The 26,740-nt window shown below is 38.0% G+C and overlaps 1 protein-coding gene across 2 annotated transcripts; it reads right to left on the minus strand.

Moving 5' to 3' along the window:
• Positions 1-993: 993 nt before the first annotated feature.
• On the minus strand, positions 994-26,740 carry LOC107657943 (ral guanine nucleotide dissociation stimulator-like 1). Of its 2 annotated transcripts, none has more exons than XM_016446287.1 (18): positions 26,342-26,740; positions 10,058-10,168; positions 8,508-8,716; positions 7,624-7,698; positions 7,129-7,322; positions 6,888-7,012; positions 6,544-6,759; positions 6,042-6,145; positions 5,221-5,305; positions 4,799-4,888; positions 4,194-4,280; positions 3,941-3,973; positions 3,699-3,820; positions 3,533-3,622; positions 2,949-3,129; positions 2,609-2,860; positions 1,326-1,440; positions 994-1,218 (listed from the first exon to the last, which is right to left on the minus strand). In XM_016446287.1, exons 1-18 carry the CDS (start codon positions 26,474-26,476, stop codon positions 1,031-1,033), a joined length of 2,412 nt encoding a protein of 803 aa, XP_016301773.1. In that variant the 5' UTR covers positions 26,477-26,740; the 3' UTR covers positions 994-1,030. The 2 variants fall into 2 exon arrangements, with proteins under 2 accessions (XP_016301773.1, XP_016301774.1); XM_016446288.1 differs by lacking the exon at positions 26,342-26,740 and adding an exon at positions 14,026-14,312.

Raw genomic sequence — 26,740 nt, forward strand, 5'->3', positions numbered from 1 at the left:
GAAGAATTATAAAACAAAACCATTTGAATGAATGAATCATACGTCATTTTCTTCTTATGGTATTTTAGGTGTGATGCAAGCAAAGTCAATTTCAGTCAACATCCACAGTACTTTCAGAGAGTCTCCATTTAATTAATGAAAAGTAATATTCAACTTACAAAACATCATAACGATAATAATATATTCACTGACTCTCTGTACAATTCTTTGGTAGTGAAGAAATATTCAAAATAAAGAAAGGAGAAAATACACAAGTGCTGAATAAATTTGAATTAAGACAAATTAATCAAAATACAAACACTGCAGCCCCCACTACTGTTAAAACACTACATTTTTACCTTGTTGAAAAACTGTTAGTGTCATCAAAGTCTTAAGTGTTCAATGTAACAAACATAAGTTTCTTAATTAGTGCGAGAGAACAAAAGGCAAAAAAAGGGGCATGTTTGGCACATTCTATAGTACATCCGTTGACAGATTACCAGGAGTCAGGGCCAACTAATGATTATTACATACCAGATTAACAAATTTATGGGAATTATGTAGAGAAAGAACAGGATTAAGGCAAAAATTCCATAAGCCTTTAGAAGCTATTGAAACTATTTGGTGTTAAAATGCCTCAGTGTAAAACTATTTGTTTTAGTGTAAAACAAGTTTTTGTGATATTCACCAGGTGCACAGAAGTAACATGTCTAAAATGCTCTGGAGAACATCTTCTAGGGTGACGGGGGTACAATGAGAGCGAATTATTGTGCTGGTTGATGGAAATGACTGACTTGTTTTAATGCTCACTTTACAATCACACACTCATATTTCACAGCTCTTTTTACATGTTCTTACACGGTGATGACGGCATCACAGCTACTGCAGTTCATCTTCAATACTGACGCAAGAGTTACATCATTACCACTGATAAAGGCAACGTGGTTGTCGTTTAACTTCTCTTCCCACAGCTTCTTTCATTCCCCTCTTTCTCTCTGAGGAAGTCGTGTCTTTTTACAAAGCCTGTTCTGGTCCAAAAAAAGGTCAGAGGTCACAGTGTGACCTTGCTGAGCCTGAGGGACAGACTGGAGCGTTGCTGTGTGCGCGGTAGTGTGGAGCTGCAACGACTGCGCAGCTGAACCGGCCTCCCCTCAGAACCACGCAGACGCAATAGGAAGTCAAAGTTCGCAGATGTGCTCATGGCGTAAAACACGTTGGCGTTGTCGGGGATGACCAATTCTGGAGAAAGAGGGAAAAAAGATTGCGAATGTGACGATGGCATTCCACCATGACAAACCTAAACAACATTTCATAATGTGCCAGATACACAAGTTTTAATGTCGTACCTCTCTCCTCAGAGATGACCTGCACCAGCTCGTAGTCAGCGGCCTGCTCACCCTCCAGGTTGTGTTTGGCCATGGCTCGAGAGATCACAGCTGGAGTTTTGTCCTGACTGGTCAGCTGCGTGGAGAAACAATGATGCATTTTACATCAGAAAGTCTTCTCTCTCTTAATTTAGTGCTATTAGAACAGGGATTTTAAAGCTTTTTCCAAAAACCTCTAAATATGATGATCCTCTGAAAAATTTTGTATACTGTTCTTCTGCACATTTTTATACTGTTTGAGAACAATAAAAATAAATATTTAAATAATTGGCTGTTATATTGTCATTGTACTAAAGCCAAATTAAATCACTAAAATGGAATCTGGAAATATTTATATAATTATTTATAACATTTCTATTTATTTAATATATTATATAACATATTTTAATAACATGTTGGATGTATAAACCTGATGAGAAACATTTTAAAATTCAATAATAATAATGGTGATGATTTTTTATTAAGTATTGAATTTAAATAATTTCTACAGCACTCTGAACTTATGTACATTGCAAGGAAGGAGAGATGAACACCTTATGAATGAGATGAACACTATACCACAAAATTATAAGCAATATATATTGCTTTTATAATATTTCTTTCTGGTAAAATCTGTGGCTGTCAATAGAATAAAATAAATCACAATTTATCTCATGATATTTGACCAGTCCCCACACCACAGTTTTTAAATCAAATGTATTAATTATTTTTACAGGCATGTCTGCCTGATTTGAAACACATATTAGTTACACTAAATAACAACAATAATTAGCATTTTTAAATAACATTTAATATAAGACAACTCTTAAACTGAAAAGTGGGTTTGGATGTATTATTTTGGTATCACTGAGATACTGTTATAGTTTTTTTTTTAATCAGAATTTATTTTATTTTCCATTTTAATTTTAGTTAAAGTTTTAGTCATTTTGTTGTGTGTTTTGTCCTTTTTTTGTAGTTTGTCATATATATTAATTTTTATTTCAGTTTTCGTGAGAAATGAGAAATGATGGCAACTTGGTGAAATAAAATTTATTTCAGCTAACGTTTATATTATTTCAAGTAAAGAGAATTTTTTTTATGGTTTTAGTTTACTAATAACCCTGGCAGGTAGTCTATCAGTAACTAATCATAATATTTGACCAATATACTGTATTAACAATGGTCCAATATACTTGTATGGATATGCAAGAATAGATTGTGCACACTGATAAAAGTAGATTAATAATATTGAATTCCTCACTAACCATGATACTTTTGTAGAGGTTTCCGTTTCCCTGTTCAAGGCTTACTCGGACAATGCACGCATCCTGAGCTTGTGTGTTATAGGCAGGAGGAAATCCAGGTGATGTGGGGGACATGGGCGTCAACGAGATCGAGTGGCGGTACATGCAGGGGGGCCCGGGAAGGGTCGGGGAGGCCAGAGATATGGAAGCGCTGGCTGTAGAAGAGGAGGTGTCCATGGAGTGCAATGAGGTGCAGGAGGAAGAGTCGGACAGCTACGGTAACCAAACAGATGTGTATTTAATACATTATTTTAATACAATAGTATATCAATAATTTGGTCATGAATTAAGATGTTTGTACCTTCTTCAGATGAGTGTCTATAGAATGTGTGGGTGTCATGCCTTCACTCTCTGAAGGACTTGAGTCACTGGAAGACACACTGACAGAGTCCATGCTCTCCCCAGAGCTGCCAGTAGGAGGCGATCGAGGACTCTCTCTTACAGGAGAGCTTGTGTTCGTGGCGTCTATTCCTAAGAAGAGTCTAGTGAGGTTGGAAGGACAAAAACAGACATTAAATAAATTATTAGAATTTGTCATCCTCTTTGAATATGCAATATAATTCAAAAGTTTGGGGTCGGTACGATTGTGCTCTAAAAATGCAGTAAAAACTGTAAAATTGTGAAATATTATTTACATTTTCTGTTTTCTATTTTCATATATTTTTAAATAACTATATTTTAATATTTTATTCCCGTGATGGCAAAATGTAAATTTTTAAACACATTTATGTACTTAATTTTAATTTAACTTTTATTAGCATAAATTACGTCAAAGTTCACAGACATGGACTATTGAGTCACAGATCTGTAATTTTGATTTAATGGGGTCCTAAGAATAAAATATGATAAATTTAGGCGTCAAGATTTTGGTTTTAGGTCACTCACAGGCTTAATCTCTTCACCATACTCTTGCGGGGTTTCGGTGACGTTGGGCTGTTGTCTCCCAATCCTTCAACTTCACAAGACAGCGCATAGCTGCAAGAAATATTATCTTTGAGACTTACACAATATTCAGATGAAAAAAGGCATGTAAAGGGAAAAATGTGTGTACCTCTCCTCCTCTGAGTACTGCGGCTGACTTTTAAACCAGCGCAGAAATGCGGGATCAGGGGTCAGACAGTAACTATTGCACGCAGACTGCAGGAGCTTGATCTGAGCGATCACTTCAAACTCCTGCAAAGAGAGATTTTATTCAACATTCCCACAGATCTGAATGCCTATAGTAATGAATAAGAGATTCAACAGATGTTTTGACTATAATAAAAACCAAATAATAAGGAATGTTGTACTTACTCTGCGCCGCTTTTCGAAATTGATCAGTCCTCCCTGTGAAGCACAGAAATAGACTTTAGCCCAGATTCTCCTCATCATTTTACTCATGAAAGTTTTGATTAAAGTTCTTGGGAATCCAAAAGAAGGTCAAATAAACCTTGGTAATGAAAACCTCCACGGTCTGGGAATGTTAGGTTAGTAATAACAGAGATAATTCTTTATGAGGCTTTCGTTTTGTCTGGAAATGTGTGTTTGGATGTGCAGCTTGACTTACCTCCACTTGGTCAGGCAGTGCTGTATCAAGCATGGTCAAATCTGTGAGAAATGTACCCAGGTATGGAATCGTCCCCTGCATGGCACCCTGGAGACAAAAGGTTAGATATATTTTTGTTAGATTTAAGCTAACATGACACGTTTTAAACACAATATTTAACTCTTGTTCTGTTATCAGTATATACTGACACTAGTTTTTTTTGTGTTGCTGTTTTGTTTTTTTACAAACTCACCATCTCTTTCTGTAACTGCAGTCTCTTGTGGGATCTTTTCTGGTGATCTTTGGCACAGCTGTCCAGACTGGCAAATTTTGAGGTGCCCTCCTGTGAAGATCACAGAGATATCATTAGTTTTTCGCAGGCACAGGAGGAATTGGCAGAATTGTCTCCATTATCTGTTGGAAAACTAACTGTGGAGTTGAAACTACTACACACTTATTGTACCTGAACCTGCATGGCACCCTGGAGACAAAAGGTTAGATATATTTTTGTTAGCTTTAAGCTAACATGACATGTTTTAAACACAATATTTAACTCTTGTTCTGTTATCAGTATATACTGACACTAGTTTTTTTTGTGTTGTTGTTTTGTTTTTTTACAAACTCACCATCTCTTTCTGTAACTGCAGTCTCTTGTGGGATCTTTTCTGGTGATCTTTGGCACAGCTGTCCAGACTGGCAAATTTTGAGGTGCCCTCCTGTGAAGATCACAGAGATATCATTAGTTTTTCGCAGGCACAGGAGGAATTGGCAGAATTGTCTCCATTATCTGTTGGAAAACTAACTGTGGAGTTGAAACTACTACACACTTATTGTACCTGAAAGCATAATCAAATTAGCCTAAAATGTAATAAACACATTTTCAAAATACAAACACAACAGGCAAAAGATTTAATTTATTTTTATTTAATTTATTTATTATAATTTTTGATTTTACTTGGGCCTAGTTATTAGTGAAAGCTAATTTAAATGCCTCTGTGCAAAGAAAACACAACAGAACTGAAAAAGAGAGACGTGTGCATGAGCTCACCCTCATTAGCAGTTCTCTGCTTGTAAGGTAATTGTTCTGGTCAGAGAAAATATCGGAAAGCTCTTCAAACATCTGCATGCTATCTCTAAAGTTGCAGAGTGAAACAAAAACAATCTCAGAGCATGTCATTCTTGATATCATATTAAAAATCATTACAGAATACACAACCATTCAAAAGTTTTGACTTTTATGTTTGTCAAAGGTAACATTTATTTGACAAAAATACAGTGACAACAGTAATATTGTGAAAGATTATTACAATGTTAGAATAACTCTTTCCTATTTTAATAAATATTCATATGGATATATTCAAATGTAGTTTATTCCTGTGATGGCAAAGCTGTTTTTTTTTAGCAGCTATTACTCCAGTGTCACATGATCCTTCAGAAATCATTTTAATATGCTGATTTGGTACTCAATAACATTTCTTATTATTATCACTTGAAAATGATTGTGCAGCTTAATGAAGTGTGGAAACTGTGATGCAGCGTCTTTTTTAGTGTGCTTTGATAGAACATAAAACTTGTGGAACAGCATTTATTTAAAATAAAAATATTTTGTAATATTTTAAATGTTTTTCCTGTCATTTTTGATCAGTGGAATGCATCCTTGCTGAATAAAAGTGTACATTTCAAATAAATAAATAAATAATAGTGATCCCAAACTTTTGAATGGCATTCATTTAGAGACTTCATTAGGAATCATAAAATAACAGGTAAACAGAACCAATGTTATTGAAAGGATTTGAATATTTTCACCATTCTATATACTTTTTAGAAATCAAGAAATGACTGACAGGCTTGTTTATTGACAGAACTTACTTGGAAACGGAGGCCCACACTCTCTTCAGTCTGTAGATGGGGTTGGACTGCAGCGCTGATACTATGGCTCTCAGAGATGAGAAGTTCTTACGGATGCGACACTCCTGAGAACATGTTAATCCATATTTATACATTCTCATTTACAAATGGTCCTAATGAGACTTTATCAGAAATCCTTTGGGAGGTTGAAAGTCATTATTATGTCTACTTTGGTTTATCTAGATCTCATCTAAAACAGTTATGTCTAACAAAGAAATAGATTAGGTGTCAGTCTTTACCCAAATGCACCAAGACCAGTAAATGCCTTTTGAAAAACTATATTCCAGATCAACGTCAGGCTTTATCTTTATCTAAAGTATTGCTAGAAAAATCACACAACACTAAAGCGCTGCAGATTGATCTAGCTCGAATGAGTCTGAGATGTACAGGTTTAAACGTGAGCAAAACATAAGTCATACTGGGAGGTGTGACCGTGCAAATGTGTGTGTGTTGGGTTATGCACCTGTGCAACGTCGATCCAGCGCTGGATGATGCGAGCACGCAAATGCGGGCGTATCTGCCGCTGACGGAGGATGGTGCTGACCACGCACGCTGTTACTGCATTAAACTGAGTGATGGTGGCGCGGATGGTGGGTGCGCTCTGTTTGCCGTCCTTTTTATCACGCTGAGACCAGATAGCACCCAAACAGTGATGAGGAACCACCTTCTTAAACAACAGCTGTGGAAAGAAGGAAATATTTCCAGCTATGGAAAGAAGGAAATATTTCATAGCTTGAGCCAAAGAAAGTACAAAATAATATTTCATGTTCCCTTAGTACTGATTTAATCTAGGTTTCTCTCTCTCACCGCATCCATATAAGTCAGCTGCTCTGCTCCAAGGTCAACCTTGAAGGAGAAGAAGTCCTCCTGCAAATCGATTTCCACTTCCTCATCTTCCCCAATGCAGAAAGGGTTGGTGTACTGAAAGCCTCCTGCAACAAACGGACAGCAGATGTTTTTGTAAGCACAGGAAGACAGAACAAACATGAATAGGCAAGAAGTTAGATAGGATGTATAAAATTATTAACAGTAACCGGATATGACTTACCTTCAGTCTCATTCTCTAGGCTGGCCTGGACACGCAATTGTTCTAGCAGACTTTGAGCCCGGCGCATTGGCTCTGAGCCTGGCATGGCCTTCCGCAGGAAACCCAGCACACGATGCAAGCTCGGATATGATGGAGGTTCCTGGAAGTCCTCTGGACACTGATCCAACCAGCCTCTTAGAATAGAGGCCAAAGCACTGAAAAAAATAATAATAACACATAGATGTTTGTATAAACCAGAGAAAACCAGATGGCGCAAACTAGTGAGGGAATCTCTCATAGTATAATTCAGCTGCAATGCTGTGATTCATGCAGCAACCAAGCACCATCATTCATCAGATCCCTTTTATTTCTAATTGCTTCTAAACTCACACACACGAATGCATGCACACAATATCACAGTGTTTGACCTCTATTTTTAAGCTTCCATGGAAATGAAACAACAAACACGAGAGCTGCTCGGAAGTCACTGCAGATAACCACGATGAGGGAACTCACGTTCTCACAGCAACTCTGCTCTCTCCAGTCCGACACTGGTTACGCTCCCCCTCACAATCCTCAAAACTACCATACCTGAGAACGAAGAGAGAAACCAACCTGTGAGCATTCTGACAAATGGTAAAGGCAGTAACCACTGAACAAGGACCCAAAAAAAAGTTATAAAGTGGTCATATTATTTTTAATTACTATTTTTTTTATGACTTAATCTTTCCTATGTAGTCCACTTTTAATTAGTAAAGATTTTTAAATATCCAAAACACAATCTATTTTTTATTTTAAAACAACAAAATAATAATGAAAAACAAACAATATAAAACATAAAACATCATAATTTTTTGTAATAAAATAATACTTTGATGCATTTAAACTGGGAAGTATATTGCACAGATCCAGGGTTCCCACATTTTCAGATAAATAAATTACCATGATTTTTAAAAGGCAGTTTCTAAAGATTGCCTTTACAAAAAGCAATATCTAGTGAAAGAAATACTAAAGTGAACATAACTAGAAAAAAATGATATTGACCATAGACACTTCCATGACCTTTTATTAATTTCCATTAATTTTCCAGGCCTGGAAATCAGACTTTAAAAAATTACCTGGTACTGTGTGTTCCCTGTAGATCTAATATTTTGACACACATCCAATTTTTTGTTTAACCTGTTTACATTAACGCAACTTAACCGACTGTGTTTACATTAATACCTTGAATACCAGATGGGCATTTGTACTTGCTTAGCTGTGTGACCACAAAATGCGACCTCTCTTCACTAAGCATACATGCAAACATGAACATTCAAAACAGCCCATCAGAATGCACGCAGGTTTCACCTGACATTTATGATGTGTGCAATCAAAAACAAGCACACAAGAGTACACACCTGTCCAGCAGCAACTCCAGTACATTCTGTGTAGTAGCAAAGGCCCTGTATGTGGAGAGGAAGATGCTGGTGTAGGTCAGGTCATTATCACCGAACGCTGTGAGGAGTGTCTCTACCAAACGTTCCAGTGTCCCCGCCCGGATACTTCTGATCTTACACGTCTCCAACTGGCTGACTGTGTGACCTGGGGGCAAGCGGTCACCCTCTGCCTGAGAGAGCAAAGGAGAAGGAGAGAAAAATACTTTGAAGTCAATTCTAAAGCATGCACTCAAGTAATATGTAGAGAAACAGAGAGAAAAGCAGAAATAAACAGGGGAAGAAAAAGAACAAGACCTTGGTAGTGCAAGCACGCTACAACAGGAAACTCTACAATCTGCTTTTAATCAGAGCAACCCTCCTCCTCCCTCTCTGAGAAGCGCTGGAAAGTCGGCAGACTTCTTAAAAATGCTTCATTAGTTGAAAAAAATATGGTTCACACAAAAAAAAGTGATTTAAAAGTAGGCCACAAAAAGGTGAATGTCACTGAAACAGCAAGAATACTAAATCTTCTTGACGAAAAAATAAAATGATTGAGTTGAGGTCCCTAAAACTAGGTCAAACATTAAGCACCATGACCTCTCTGAAACAGGGCTCTAACTGGTGTCAAAAAGTAAGACATGTGGCTTTCTTTTAATTGCGATGTCAAACAAATTTCTGTTTACATTTTTGTAGCATGATTACTGTAAAGCGAACTTGCTTTTGAAATCATGAATGTCACACTTATGAAATGATTCTACATTAAATTAACTGTGTTTTCACTCGACACCCATTTAGTGTAGAAACAGCTGTGGTACAACAAACTAAAGCCCTATGGAAATCAAATCAGCTCATAAGTGCTTTGTTTTTTTGATGTTGATTCAGAAGGGTGTTGACAATATGGAAAACGTTATTCAAGGTTAAAGCAACAGATTATACCATATTCACCACTGTAATTCGGAAAGGAGCCATAACAGCATGCCTTCATAAAATAACAATGTTGTATAAACCTTGAAATTCATGCAGCAAATTTTTGGTTCAAAATGTGCAACAGAGAACAGAGTTGAATGTTTTCCTGTAACTAAAACACATAAGTAGCGATAACATTAAGGAAAACATAAAGAAGGTAATTTGAAGAGTGTTTTTGTCCATATAATAAAAGCCAATGGGGTTCAAAACAACACGACTGAGACATTTAAAAAAAAAAATCATCTTTTGTGTATAAGAAAGTAAGTCATACAGGTTTGGAATGACATTAATGTGAATAAATGGTGACAGAACTTTCATTTTTGGCTTTTACTTTTAGCAAACAAACAACTCTATAGAAAGTTTTATGTGTTTTCTTGCGACCATCCATGAAGACTAATGACCAGAACACTATAGGAACCCCACAACTAAATACGTCCGTAAACCATAAAAAGCTTTACAAGGTCACCCTTAATATGCCCTACTGTCTGGCCAGCCCAGCATGGGCAGCCGAAGTGTTTCTTTAAATAAAGAGTGGAAGTGCATTCAGATCAAAGGCCTCCTCTCACCCCCAGCCATCTTGCGCCTTTGTTAGCCGCCTGCTGGATTTGGACCCTCTTCAGCGTCACGTTGTATATGGCTCCTTCCTCAACCTCCTCTCCCCAGTCCTGCACAGAGCTCTGCAGAGGGAGAAAACAATCAACGTTACTCCATTTGGAATGTCATGGCGTAAAACTGGGGAACAACATGTCTCAGTCAGGCATAAACAGGAACTCTGGCTTTAAATTTTAGTATCAAAAGACTGACAGGGGGTGAGTGGAGGAGAGAAAATGATAACTAATTTGGAGGAAGGAGACAGAAAGAGGGGGAGAGAAGAGAAATGAGATCAGAGCTGGCATGGCGTTTTAAAAATCAGCCTAAGAGCTTTTACAGATTCTTAACAGTGAAGGATTTCTCCATCCAGCCTTGGGGTTTAAGAACCAAACTTAGTCTGACTGTAAACATATACAGACACACACATAGGCTTTCTCAGTCAAACACACAAATGCAAACAGTATAATGGGATGACCAACATTAAGTGTCTGGGTGAGTGGAGCCTTTCAGGCTGTGCACAGCTTAACGTTCATATTAAACTGTCCGAAAGAGAATATCGATACATTCTGCCTACTTTAGTCAATAATACTAAAGTAGAGCTGTGATATACGAAATCCAGCACAGTCTCTCATACCCAAAATAAATTTGTCTATAACCGCCATTAAAGTCACGATGAAATGGAAGTAGTGGAAGATCTTTTCTTCTGCACTGTGACGTACATGAGTGAAATAGATTATTGAAAAGAAAAAAGGGGGTCAGGGATTAGGATGACAGCAGATCTAAATGTGAACTTGCATTTGATTGAAAAGATTTAATTAAAAAATGATGAGGTTAAATAAAAAGAAATAACATTTAGAAAATGCCAGCTTTAAAGGAGACCTATTTTATATATTATGCAAAAATCACTTTTATAAGGTGTTTGAACAGTTGTGTGGCCGCAGTGTGTGAAAACAACCAGCCTATAATGGTACAAATCCACCCACTCATTTTTTTATAATCCCAATAAATTATAAACAGTCTCTCCAAATGAGCAGTTCCAGATTTCTCCCTATGTATACATCACCATATAGGGAAAAAGTCCTGCCCATTTGTGACGCTCTCTGCCCTATTAGCATAGACACTGCCCTGAGTGACAAGCAGCAGTGCAACATTACTGTTTTCTTGATGTAGCGTTAGCTGCTGGAGATATACAATGTCAGCGCTAAAGAGGCATTACAAATGTTGTGTTTTGGGATGCACCAACGAACATAGGAGTCTCCATAAACTCCCTCCATCTGAGCTGCTGAGGACACTGGTTAAATTTCATTTTCGAAGGAAATATCCCGGAAAAAATCGGTAAGGTCCCCTATATGTTTAGTGATCAATACCAGTGCTTCGTGTGTGAACGTCAGCTCCAGACAAAGTAAGTATCACGTGTTTGTTTTCCAAATTGCCTTTCTGAAAGAGCTTCTTGGCACTCTGTAAAGGCTAATGTTGCTAAAGCTATGCCTGTTTTCACTGGTGCTGCCTTCACGTGCTACCAGAACGATCTTAAATAGGAATGTGGTAGTTCAAAATTGCATATGAAAGCAATGTGAATTCGACCACTTGTGGGACTTATATAGTTTGCGATAGTAGCTAAGGCACAATGAGACCAGCTGTTGTTATTTTTACCGCACCATGCTCCTCGTCTGTGTAATTCATAAATGATAATTTATCATGCACAGTACAATCAGATGACTGACTTTTAAACAGAGTACGTTTTCTGTAAAGATTACAGGCTTGTACTAATAGTAGAACGTTTATTTGTATGCTAACCTTGAGCTCTTGAAGCTCTGCCCTCTTCTGAAAGGGGGTCGGGAGCACCAGCTCGCTCATTTGCATTTAAAGGGACACACACAAAAACGGTGTGTTTTGGCTCATACCCTAAAAGTGGCCATTTTAACAAGCTATAAAAAATGATCTGTGGGGTGTTTTGAGCTAAAACTTCACATACACACTCTGGGGACATCAGAGACGTATTTTACATCTTGTAAAAAGGAGCATAATAGATCCCCTTTAAAGACAAGTCTCCTTAGAGTGCAAATAAACAAGAAAATGACCAATCTTAATAAAAAAATGTTAAAAATACTTATATTTAAGACATATGAAGACTGAAAAACTATTGTTAACCTTTTTATGCTATTTCATAGACATTAAGATGGTTTCATTTTAAAAAATGTGGTTATTTACTTATTTTTGCAGTGCATACTCAAGAGACTGTGGGAAGACTTTAAATAAATACAGATGTTTAGATGTTTAATAAACTGTTGCCTTCATGCACACTAAAAAAATGCACCTAAAGGCATTCGTGAAATATTGCTGTTTCACTAACGATGTCACCAGACTTTTTCCAAAAAGATTCCAGAAGTCTGGAAAAAGTCAGGCTGCACTGTGGCATCATGGACCTGTCCTTGCATTACTATGTGAATTCATCCAAAGCCATGCTAAATAGGTCCAACAAGTGTATCCAGCTCTCTTGACGAGCTCTCTACTGAGCTTTTTCACTATTGCAGCACATCCAGACTACGTCTGCAGTTTTATGCGCCTGAAAGAGTAACTGGTGGATCAGTCTGTCTGTATTTCCTGGGCCGTTTCCTGTACAGTGCGTTCAGAGAAATACTCAGCTGGATGAGTCATGCAGTCCGCACTCAAAAACAATGGTAGGAGGTCTGCTCACCCACTGCCCGGACCCTGCCGAGTCCACAGTCTGTGCACTGTGCTGCCCCTTAGTACTGGAAGAAATGTTTTCCAAAGCGGCTTTAAAAGCCTGTTCAGTGGCACAAGCAGATATTAGAGAGGGTGGGCTACACATGAGGAAACAAAATAGTTTTTCTCTGAAATAAAAAAAAAAGTGGAGTACTAGTACAGTGGCCACATGCGATCAGATTAGATGGGAGCTCTTTGAGGTTAACTTTATTAGCTTTAATTATAATTTATTCAGTTTAATTCTATTGTATAAACTGTTATTATTTTTATCACTGGCTTTTTCTTATTATTTTATTTATTACTTAATTTGATTCATATTTATTGCTTTTATTTTCATTTTTGCTGATGCTAAACTGTTATTATGGTTATTGTTATTATTATTATTATTAATAATAATAATAATAATAAAGAGCAATGCCAATTCCATGGGTTCTACTCCTAGAGATTGCAAAAACAATGAAAAATACTTTGAATGCATATCTAAAGCATCTATCTGATATGTAAATGTTATAAATATCTGATAAAAACCATGAAAATAAGTACTTCAGTACTTAGTAAGTTTAGTGCTTTGTCAATTCAAATTGACTATGAGACTTTATATGGTCAGATAACTCAAACACTATATTTTTTAACAATAATGAAAGCCCTGAAAAAGCATTACAACAAATGGACTTTAAAAGCTGTGGGACAGTTGAGGACTCTGTTTAGGTCCCTAAAATCCTATAAACAAACAATGAAAGGATGCTGACCATGTTATCATCCCAAACAGAGACGTTTTCTACCCCCTACAGCCTGCACACAAAAACAACACAACCCCAAAGTCCATGAGAAACAATCCCTCACCGATAACAACAATAACAAGTGGGTTTAAGCCCATCTGTCCGCTTTGTTTTTGTCTGCAGCCTGGAGGCTGTTCATCATAAAAGTAGAAGCATTTCTAGAGTGAGAAACTAACGGGAACCGCCGCCTACGTGAAGACTTTCAGATCCAAATCAGCGTGTGGATCATAAACAGAGGGGTGCGATATGTTACTGCAGTAAAATGTAATTTAACAACATTATTTATATTCCCCACCACGACCCCCTCCCCTATCAAACTTCTTTATCCTCCACTCCAAGGCTCTCTTTTCCCCCTCCCGCTCCCGCCTTTCTCTCTAGAAGCTCAAAGCCGCAAAATCAACAGTGCGCAGGGGGGCAAACGAACCGCAACTTCTTACCATTTTAGCTTTCCAAGCGAATTTCATGGTGAGGGCCTCTCTCATCGTCCGGTAGCGGCATTAGAACGCAGCCCAAGTCCAGCAAGAAAGGGTCAAATGTTTTCAAGTATAGTACGCAGAGCTATCCTGTGTGAATTGTCCTCATCCAGCGCAGGGCGCGCACACACACACACAGCTGGTCACAGATCTCTGGAGTCTCAAGCTGCTCCCCTTGCTCCCTCCCTCCGGCTCTGCAGTCCACCCCCGCTTAGTGAATGACACAACTCCGCCCACTGCACTCTCTCTCCCTCCCTCCCGCTTTAGTAGTTCGCTTTCTATTCCTATTTATTTTGGAATGCTGCGTACATTTTTTTTAAATAACTTTGTACACCATCATAGATCAGCACTGAACATCAACATTAACACCGAAGAACGTTTTAAAACGCACGAGAACGGACAGTGCACGCGAAAATGAAAAGTCTATCATCTAGTCACCCTCATGTGACTCCAGAATTGTATTGTATTTGATTTGTATAACATTGATATACAAATTGTATAGGCCTATGTATTGTATTTTGAATTGTATAACATTGATTACCATGGCTGTAGTTAGGCTAATCATGCCATTAAATTATTTCTGAATGCATGCATTGATCTTGCATGACATTGTGTTCCATGCATGTTTCTTTTCCTTTCTTCCTTATTTTCTTTCTTTTTTCACCTCATAATTTTTTACTTAAAATATCGTAACTTGATCTTCTGGTGAAACTACTTTTCTCTGGTGACATAGGCCTATATCAGACTTCTCCAATCATTTTTATTTATCCTTTATTTTTTATTATTATTTTTTTTTACCAGGAATTATTCCATCGAGATATAAATCTCTCCTACAAGGGAGTCCTGGCCAAAAAACAAAAATAATTTAGTCTTAAACTTTTTCTTTCAATCTACTGCAAGTTCGCATTCAGATCTGCCTCCATCCAATCAACAATCAATGGACTCAACCAAGTACCCAATCTACATTTTTTTCATTTTTCAGTATTCTGTTTCACTTGGATCTACATCACAATAAAGAAGAATCGACCTGTTGCTACTTCCTTTAGCCTACATTGCAACTTTAAATGGCTCAAGATGGAAAGATTCTAATATGATTGGATGACGGAACTCAAAGAGACAATATGAGGAAGGTTGATGCTGTAGTTGATTGTCAGGATGAAGGGATTTTCCATTATGTCCCTTATGTGCAGGACTTCTCGCTTTTCATTTGTTTGAACCCAGTGGAGACAAGGTTGAAATTAGCAGGTGTCATGTGGCCATTCATTCTCACACACACACTCTCACACGTCCAGCTACGCGTACGCTTCCTAGAGGACAATTAAGACGCCATAGAGAATCAGTGTGATCGTTCATGCAGCCACACTGGGGAACACAAAAGAAAGCATTTCAATGCTTTCTGCCCTTCACTTCAATCTTAACAAGGCCAGCGGTGAGATCATAAACCTCAAGGGCTAGTTTATGAAGACAGATTCAAAGAGTACTCCCTCAAACTAAATACATTTTACAGGCAATGTTGCTCAATCACAAACATTTAGTATATATAAAATAGTATATAAATAGATTTTATTCTGTTATTTAGTCATTCAGCAGAGAATATTTGAACTAAAAGCATAGCACAGGAGAAAGTGCTATTGGTACTACTGGCACTTTACAATAGTTAACATTTGTTAATCCATTAAACTAAAATTAGCAATGAGCAATACATTAGATACAACTTTTGATTTTAATAATATATTAGTAAATTCTGAAATGAACATGAATTGCTTTAAAAGTATTTTTCATTGTTAGTTCATGTGTACTACGATATTTACCTAATGTTAACAAATTGAACCTTATTGTGATTTTTTTTGGGGGGGGGGGTTAAACTTGGATTCCACCTAGAGGACTTTCCCAACCAAATTAGGGTACTGTATACTCCTCTAGAGAAGACTAACATAGTGACTACTAGTAAAACTAAGAAATGTACTAGACTAATATATCTTATAATTTTTTTAAATTGATCACAGTTTGCCATGTTTTTAAATCTAGCTTTTTCTTGTCCTATGCCGATGTTAATGAATTAGTTAAAAAATAGATTAAATTAGATCAAATGTATCTCTCAAAACTGTTCTGGGGAACATCAGAACTTTTTTAATTAGAAGCTATTAAAAATGTCAATAATAATCATTTTTATAGCACTTTAAGAGGTTGTTTTTGAAGGCACTTTTCAAAATAAAACCAAAATGTTGTTGAGTCTAGTCCACGAGCAAATAATTTTCAATCTAGAATTTCATGGAATTTAGTCAAGCGCTATGGTTAATCCCTGCGGTTAATATCCTTGACTGTGGTTAACATTCTAGAAACCAGGACCAAGATTGTATTAGTAAAATGCATGCGAGTAACCACAGGAGAACCCTGACAACCTATCACATGACTCCCTCAAACCAAACTACATCACCCTAAACGTCATGCCTACAGTCACAACAAATTCAATAAGTGTGTTTGACATACAAAGGAGGGGTCCGGTCAGTGAAGGCCGGTCAGTGAGGGCAATGGGGCTCCAGAGGGGAAACCCTCATTCTCTGGGATCCGCTCCAGTTCCCAGGCCGGTCTGACTGGGTGTCCTCTACTCAGCTGCTTCTCGGGGGCTCTGGGAAGCGTGGAGAAGCAGTGGGAGAGGTCATGACCTCTTGGTCCCCCTCAAGGGACAGCTGTTTGCTTTCAAAAGGGAGTGATGTCATTGCAGTGCACGACAAAAAGGTCTGACAAATGGCAGACGCTTGGGCTGGACCCAGCTGACGTGCACACACACACACACACACACACCTCTGATCTCATACACTGCTATAGCCCTAGGGAATAGATAGAGATAGTGTGTATCTATATGCACAACCACCGCAGCAGTAGTGATGCCAATCTCTAAAGGAAACATTCATTTGATTACATTCAAGGTGTGGGAACAACAGTAAATCTATACTGACTGACCAGTAATTTGTGAAAATGCAACCTGTTTAAGCAATAGTTCGCCAAACTTTTGTTTTCATTTAAGAACACTGTCCCTTAAAAAAATTATTATTCCCCTTAATTTGGTGCTAAACTCATATGATTTTTTTTCACATGCATATCACATGCACCATTTATTTAAAACATTTTCAAAATGTAATTTCTATTGGGTATTTTCTGCCACATGAATGCTATCAAAAACAGTAAATAATTTGATGCTGTGTTGGGAATTTTAATTCTTCTGTGATGCATCGTTCCGGGTCAGTAAGTTTTTATTTTTTATTACTTTTTTAAAAAGTTTTTTTTAATTAATACTTTATTAGCAAGGAAGGATGCATTGAATTGATCAAAAGTGACAGTAAAGACTTTTACATTGTGACAAAATATTTCTATTTCAAATAAATTCTGTTTATTTTAATTTTTCTATTCATCAAAAAAAAAAATCGAATTCTTGTTAGAAGGCAAAAACAATAAACTGGTGTGTCAGAAGAGTGTTTTAAGTGAATTTAAGTGCATTAAGACATCTCACATGTTTGGTGTTTTTTGTCTTTTTTTTATATAACGCTTAACAGCTTCTGCACTCCATTCACTTTTACTGTATGAAAAAGAGCAGCATGAACATCCGGCCTAACATCTCCTTTTGTGCTCTGAGAAAAACAGAAAATCATACAGGTTTAGGAAAATGAAAGTTAATAAATGATGACAGAATTTTCATTTTTGGGTGAACTATCCCTATAGACCAGGGGTGCCCAAACTCGGTCCTGGAGGGCCGGTGTCCTGCTGCTATAGACATATACAGAGCAAAATATTTAATTTGTTGAGGGATTTTCTGGTGTTTATTTTCAGGTGGGGAGGCATGGGGGGTGAGCTTAGGAAACAGGCTTAGAGGGAATCTTAGGGAGTGTGTTTAGACCCCTAGGGAGGCTGAGGATTTCTGTTCTGTCGACACCAATAGAGACATACTGAATCTAAACCTCCCTAGAGTACAATTGCAGTCTCCAGTCAGTCTCTCCTCCTGCGGTGGACTCACACACACAAAAAAACGTAAACACACATACGCACAAGGCCTGTGAAGCTATGGAGCATGAGTAACGAGACTGCTGTTATTGCACCACTGTGGGGGGAAAAACACACATTCCAGGAAATCTCCCACTTCCTGCCTGCAGCCTCCCAACTCTATGTGCCTGTTGTCATTGTACCTGACCGACTAGCCAGCTATCATGTCTACACTGCCAAAGACGCTCGCAAAAACCTGAGGGATAAAGAAAATGCGAGTCTAGTCCATTCTGTATGTATGGGAAGATTTACGGTCAGATTTTGGACTGCTGTGTTGCACCAGTGTCACTAGAAGAGTTATAAGCTGAGCTGACGCAGACAGAGAGAACTGGAGCTAGAGGGCGCTGGGAAGGAACCTTCAGTGGTGGCGTATCTCTCTGTGTTATGATGGGCCAGGCAACACAAGTCCTTCCTGGAGGTTGTTATTTGCAGAAGCACTGTCTGCTACAAAGCTCAACATTATTCACACTTTAATCTGTGAGTCACAGAGTCATTCTCAAAAATCTATGATCCCTTGTTGCCATGACAATGCGAAATAATTTTCAAAATTCGGTTTGCTTTCTTTTTAAATCAACTTCACAAGAAATCAACACAATCTAACACAAGTGAAAACTTTGGGTCAAACGTTTGGAGTCGACAAAGTCAGTTTTTGATGTTTTATGCATTTATTTGATCAAAAAACAGCAATATTTTCAAATATTATTAGAACTTAAAATATCGGTTTTCTATTTTAATATATTTTGAAATATAATTTATTCCTGTGATGACAAAGCTGAATTTTCAACAGCCATTACTCCAGTCTTCAGTGTCACATGATTCTTGAGAAATTCTAATAATTCTAATATGCTGATTTGCTGCTCAAGAAACATCTGTTAAAACATTGATAACATTATTTCAAGGTTCTATAAAGAATATAAAGTTCAAAAGAACATCTTTTCTTTGAAACCTTTTTTGAAACCTTTTAACTGTATTTACTATTTTTTATCAATTTTTAATCAATTTGATTAATGTGTCCTTGTTGAAAAAAAAAGTATTAATTTCTTTTAAAATGTTTTTACTGACCTCAAACTTTTTAAAGGCAGTGTACAACTATACAACACTTCCTGGCATACTACACTTTCTGCAGTATGTACACTTTTCGAAGAATGCAAATTTCCTAATTTGCATCAAATACCCAAATGGCCTATGAACATGCAGTATACAAAAAAAGCACACTGCATGAAATACTGTATCCTATAATGCAATGAGCTCCACCTGACCTTCCATTTTCAATGTGATGAATTAAAAATCCATATTTTTTCTTGCCAAATGTGGAAATGTTTTAACTCATAATGAGTTTTTAAAAAGGCTAAATAGCTATTTGTTTTCATAGATAAACAAATAAACATTCATAACTGAATGTTGTGAAATACGTGTTCAGTGTATAAAATGCAGTGTGCTAGTATTCCATTCTGAACAAAACAAACCATTTTTGAAATGCTTCTCTATATTCATTCATTTCCCTTTTCTGAGTGAGCTGTTTTCTTCTCCGCCTTATAAATCAACATCACTTAATATCACAGAAACATTAATGTAATCAACCGAAAGAGATTAATGAAGAACTGAAAGTCCTTGACTAGCTCCTGGGGTTTTCAGATGAAAGAAAACTGAAACAACAATGAAGAGAGCAGCATCTTCCCCACTGAGCACCATCAGAAGAAGCACAGGCTAGATATGCCACAGTGGAAACTCTGTCATTGTGAAATGTGTGGTCAAAACATCTGTTATTATCAAATGGCTGGAACTGTGAAAGACACTTACAGAAACTAATTTCCCAGAATCTCAAGACAAGGAATGAAGGAAGGAAGGAGAGAAAGTGTGAGTGTTAATGAACCTCAATACCTGTTTACATGCCCAGTAGAGGGCAATGTGACATGATTCTGCTCAGAGTTTGCAACGTCAGCACAGAACAGAATGAACAATAATTTTATGGCTAAGAGATTTATTGTTAAGAGTTATGATCAGCTCCAAATGGCAATTTCAGTGTTTTACACTGAATCCAAGAAACATGTCACTCTCTCCTTTGTTAGTTATTCAGTATGGTGCAATCTTCTCTTTACCAGTGTTTATATCGACCTTAAATTTACCACGATGTTTTTCTAGATTAATGTGAAACATCTGGGTCATCTGGTTATTAATTAGTAGCCATTCACTCACCAATACATAATACAATACAATATATTGTGCATACTTAATTAATTATTCATTCATTACATTTATATAGCGCTTTTCTAGGCACTCAAAGCGCTTTACAGTGTCAGGGGTATCTCCTCATCCACCACCAGTGTGCAGCATCCAGCTGGATGATGCGACGGCAGCCATAGTGCGCCAGAACGCCCACCACACACCAGCTTATTGGTGGAGAGGAGACAGAGTGATGAAGCCAATCAGTAGATATGGGGATTGTTAGGAGGCCATGATGATCAGAGGCCAATGGGCAAATTTGGCCAGGATGCCAAGGTCACACCTCTACTCTTTTCGAAAGACATCCTGGGATTTTTAATGACCACAGAGAGTCAGGACCTCGGTTTAACGTCTCATCCGAAGGACGGTGCTTGTTGACAGTATAGTGTCCCCGTCACTATACTGGGGCGTTAGGACCCACACAGACCACAGGGTGAGCACCCCCTGCTGGCCTCACTAACACCTCTTCCACTACTTAACCATACTCAGCTGGAAATGAAAGGCCCCTGAAATGAAAAAACAAAATCCGTTTTTCCAGAGGTCTGTCCTGTGTTTAGAGTATATCATAATAACAGAACCTGATAGGAACTGTGGCAGACTGATTATACAGTCAGCATTAAGATTATTATAATCATTCAAGTATGGGTTTAATACGCTCAGTGATTCGTCAAAAACAGAGAAAATCCTGGACGGCATCCTTTGATTACTAATATGGTGGCCAGTTGTTTGCGGCGAGTCAGTAGGTGTCATTAATCTTCCCCTCTGACCTAGAGCTAATAAGCTTTAATTAGCTAAGTCTGGTTTGGACCCCCACGTTAGCAAAACCATCTGCCACCATAATCATAAACAGATGGATGGATGGATAGATAGATCACAGTCTGTCTGACTGTGATTCTGCTGATTCAGTCTGCTAGGAGTGTTTGCTGATCAGATAAATAACTTCAGACAATTAAATAACTTCAAAACTGCGCCTGATCCTGCTTGAGTTTCAAACCCTCCATCCCTTCTTTTTTCCTCTTCTACCGCTCTGACAGAGGTTGCAGTAAGCCAGGCCACATGACAGGGATCAGGCCAGCCACGGGGGGAGAAAGAGGGAATGAATGGATGGGCTGTAGGTGGGAGGAGGGAGCTGTTGTTTTTTGCTGTGTGAGGCTAAAGAGGACTGTGTGCGTTTGTGTAACGGCTGCAGTGACCTGAGTGGCTCCACACACGTCATCTACCACAGCTAAGAAGATTCACAGACCTCCCAGAATTTACCGGGCACACACACTCAAGCACAATCTTTTTACACACACACACACACACCATTCCTCGCACACTTGTTTCTCCATTAAGCCAGATACACACATTCACACTCACTGGTCTACCCTGTATAACCTCTCGCTCTATACATGAGGGGTATACATTTTCTGCCCCAGTTGAGTGATTTGCCATCTTTGGACTTCAGCCTGAGGCGTCATACTGTCAGACTGAGGGTGACAGCAGTCATATTAGCAGCTTTAATAACTTCTTCCATTATCATACACGCATTGAACCAAACTCCACCCTGGAAGTTCAATAGTGCAGTCATGCAGACTGACACATTTATGGAGAATGCTATCCATTTACAATGCAACTACAATACCTAAAGAGCATGCTATATTAGGAAAAGCTCTATTCCTACATCTATTTATGCAACTGTTCAAAAGTTTGGGGTCAGTAAGGTTTTTTTAATAGATCAAATAAATGTTCTTTTGAATGCTCTATTAATAAAAGAATCCTGAAAAATGTATCATGCTTTCGACAAAATATTAACAGCACAACTGTTTTCAACCTTGATAATAGAAATGTTTCTTGAACATCAAATCAACATATTAGAATGACTTCTGAAGGATCATGTGACACTAAAGACTGGATCAATGGTTGATGAAAATTCTGATTTGCCTGTACAATAATAAATTACTTCTTGAAATATTTAAAGATATACAAATATATTAAAATAACAGGAAAAAAACTATATTTTAAAATACATTAAAATATAAAAATATATATTAAAAACAAAAGGTTATTTTAAATTGTAATAATATTTGAGAATATTACTGTTTTCACTGTACTTACGTATTTTAAAATACTTCTTACCAAATTTTCTTTTAATTAAATCTTATTGGCACCAAACATCTGAACGATGTAGATATATTTGTGGAAACATATATTTGCAAGATATTTTAGATACATTTTAAATAAGAAGATTTTTTTAATGTAGAATAAACAACTGAAAACCAAATGTTTTGAGAAGCTTAAAAATGCCTGTAAATTATGTAAAATTATTAAACAGCACCAGTCAACCATCCTTATCATTATACCTTGATCTATGCATTTTTGGTCATTTTTTGGCAGAGACAGCAGGAAAGGGACATGAAATTATCAAGATGCGAGAGGTAATTGGATTGCAGCATAAGCCAGATTAAAACCTGCATCTCCTATATAAGCACCACATCTGTCTGCATGTGCACACTATACCACTATAGGCCTGATCGCTCAATCTCTTTTTGTCAGATTTACAGTGTTTCATTCTACTACAGCACTACAGCACTTGGATAAGTTCTAGGCCTCGTGCTTTCTTGTTACCAGTTGCAAAACTGTCACTGAATTACTGAATCAGATTCTCCATCACAACGCGTGACTCACTGAATGCAAGCAAGGAAACACCGGCTAGCAACTAACCATCAGTGTCGCTTTTAACAAACATCCACAACAGTAGATTCCAAAAAGAGAAGTGATGCAGAAACAGAGAATGCTTAGTTTGCGATTCCTATATTCAGCATAATTCCAGACACGCGCTTTCAGTCTGCGCAAAGCTTCCTCAATGTGCGATGGCACTGACCCATATTGACTTCTTCATGAGTGAATGTCAGCAACAGGACTGTGCAATATAGGCTGAATATATGAGTGCAATGACCCCAGTCCTTGATCACTTGACTACAAAGGTTGTGCCGAGGCTTTGCTGCGTCAAGCAGAAAATCAGCAGCTATATCAGCATTTATAGCTGGTAGAATGTGCAAGGAGGTATCCAGAGCAACCTGACCCATCTTACTTGAACTTTGGCCACTATCTTCATCATTAAAGCCACAAAAACAAAGCAATTAACTACCATGAAGGCCCTATCAAACTTTAACAACCAGTTTTTGTAACTGTAGCTAAGCAGTGGTTAAGGATATGTGAGTACAGCAAAGCTGTAAAAGGCTTTAAGTGATAAAAACGTTGAAGCATTATGCAACCCTCTCGTGTCTCTGAATGAGTAGAATTAAGGAGTTTCCAGTTTGAAGCAGTTGGGGAAGGGAAAAATAATCATGTGAAGTCTTTCCGAGATAACTAGAGAGGGAGTGAGAATGGCATGGCTGAGGTGAAGGGTGGCCGGGGGTCCCATATGGCATAATCGAGAAATGAGAGTTTCAGATCTGTGGGACATTTGTGGGAGACAAAGTCATTTTGCGTTGGTCTATGTATGTGCGCATATCTGCGAGTTTGGTATTTATTGAATGTGTTTGAATTGACGTGAGTGTGTGTGTGTGTGTGTGTGTGTGAACTATGTTGAATATGTGTGTGGACTGGACTCCATGGGTGAGCGTAGGGTAAAGTGACGAGGGAGCACTCTATGGCCTCACTGTCAGAGGAACAATATGCTGTCAGAGGAACAATACTCGGAAACTCTCCAGTGTGAGAGGAAGAGACCTGAGTCAGGATGTTGGATAAGGATGGATCTCTCTCTCACTATGAGTTACTCTCCCATAGCATTACATACTACCTGCAAAGCTCTCTAGGACCTCATTGTTAGAAGAACATTATTATTATGTAAAGTTATGTATATTGCAACTTATTTTGTATTTGTATTTATTATATTTTACTTATACATTTTTTATTAACATTTCCACTGACCCCTAGCACATTGTGCAATTTTTCTGACAAATCTGCTATGTAAATTCACACATATACATTGAAGCCACTTAACGTGAGCTGTCAAACACTCACTCACATACTCCCATTCCCTCACCATCTCCCTCTCTCAGCATCCATCGCATATAACTCCATCTTACTGCCAAAATCTATGCGCTCCCTCCAGCGAGTAGCCTATGTTATGATGCTGAGTCTCTTTCTGTATAACACAATCATGCTATTTCCCTGAATTGAAACACACTGTTCTGGTCAGTGCTGGTCAGACAGACCGAGTCACCAGCGGTCAGTTCCAGTTTATGACTATTGAAAAAGTGCTGACAGAGAGAGCTTTTCCCGCTCTGAAACCCCCACACACCATTACCACCACCTCATACACACAAACGCACATACACACACCCTATCCTCTTAACAAATTTTGCTGGTCAATGAATATGTGGCCAGCAGATCTAGGGGCTTTCTTGAGAAAAAACATTTAGCTCTATTGTTGTTTTTCCTTTTCACCTCTGATTCAACTTTCCCTGAATGGACTGGCTCACATTCAAAAGTGCTAATGTAAGACATTTTAATTGAAGTGATGTGAACAGCATTGCACTGAGTAATAGGCTACAGATAGGTTTACCTGAGTCCCATTATGAACAACAAGGAGGTCAATACACACACACACACACACACACAAACATTCATTAAACAAGTTCCTCCCACTGACATCTATCGGTATTAATAAGTTAAAAAAGATTTATATAGCCTATTCTAGCCTACTTGTCTGAGGAAATTTTATTCACTAATGTTCACATTAAAAGCATAGAAATAAAATGACCAGAACGAATGTTCCGTTCCGAGGCACACTATCATACAGCGACCAGTGTTGTCCGACTCTCGAATGAATGACTCTTATGAGCCGGTTCAAGTGAACCAAATCCATACAGCGCGACAAGTGGCAATCCATTTCCAATGAACAATTCTTATGAGTCGGCTCTTTTTAGTGAACCAAATCTTTACAGCGCGACCGGTGCAGTCCGATTCCCGACCGAACAACCCTTAAAAATCAGTTCTTTTTTTTGTTAATCAAAAACATAAAACTCCACCAGCGTAGTGTGATTGTCGAGCAAATTATTCTTTTAAATTAGTTATTTTTAGCGAATCAACACATACAGGCTACAACTTACTGTGCTATGATGTACTGTACAGTACGGCTTGTATACTTAAACCAGCCTGCTGGATACAGACTGATTGTCCATATGACAAGTTTTACGCGTTGTGATACACGTTGTGTAATTAGTCAGAAGTATTTAAAGGGGTCATATGATGCGATTTCAATTTTTTCTTTCTCTTTGGAGTGTTACAAGCTCTTGGTGCATAAAGAAGATCTGTAAAGTTGCAAAGACTAAAGTCTCAAATCCAAAGAGATATTCTTTATAAAAGTTAAGAGTCAGCCACACCTACCTAAAATGCCTTGTTCTAACACGCCCCCACATACCTACATTACTATGTGGGAAGATTTGCATAACACCGCCCAAATGTTCATGCAAAGAAAGAAGGCGTAACTTTTATTTTTATTAACTTTTTATTAACTTTTATATCTCGCTGTAGTTTTGTTGCTGCCGCCATGTTGTGAATGCGCTGTGTGATTCGTTGTGAAAGCGAAACTACTTTCTTTGGCCTTCCAAAAGAGGACGGTTCTTTTTAGTAGCATCATATGACCCCTTTAAAATAGTTTTGGTGCATTTATTGGTCAATTTTTAGATTGGATTTACTTTTAAGTCTATTTTAAATTTCTGCTATTGCTTGAGAAAGCAAGGTATAACTATTGCAGTGTGAAATGCAACTTTCAGACTGCTGCTTGAGTACAATTAATTCCTTCTGCATGCTTACATCTTTATGCAGACTAAAAACCAACACAATATAAGTTTAATCCAAATCAATCTACATTTAACTTTGGATTCATCTTACATCTCTGAAAGACCCAAAACAACAAAGCATAACTCAAATAAAGTCCATTCACATGCTGAAGGCAAACCACCAAACGAGCACTAGCTAAAATTGAAATACATCACAGCAGTCTTGCAGACAAATGTAAGTGACCTACCCAGCAACGAGGGCTGCTCTCTGGTGATCGTGGTTGGTACCTCTGCAGGGCCACCCCTCCCTCCCCATCTAGGTCCAGACAGTGTGGGATGGGCGGCCAGGGGAGCAGCGATGCCAGCGGATAGTGCGAGATCATGATGCCCGTGCAGGTTGCCCACACATGCTCAGGGCTAGAGACCCGGTGCTCCCGTGATAGCAGGCCTGTGTGTTTGCTTATCTGTCTCAGAAGGGCATTGTCACTTGCGGTTTTTCAGAGCGTGCCCTTTTGTCCGTTCGAGTGAAGTGGAAACAGTCTGACAAATCTGTGTTTAGAAGTCCACAATTGCTGTTTCCCAACACACAAACAGTCTCTCTCACTCTCTCGACCTCAGTCTAATGCGAAAAGAGGCTGGCAGCTTCT

The sequence above is a fragment of the Sinocyclocheilus anshuiensis genome, unplaced genomic scaffold (genome assembly GCF_001515605.1).
Source record: "Sinocyclocheilus anshuiensis isolate Anshui unplaced genomic scaffold, SAMN03320099.WGS_v1.1 scaffold107, whole genome shotgun sequence".
Classification (NCBI taxonomy): domain Eukaryota; kingdom Metazoa; phylum Chordata; class Actinopteri; order Cypriniformes; family Cyprinidae; genus Sinocyclocheilus; species Sinocyclocheilus anshuiensis.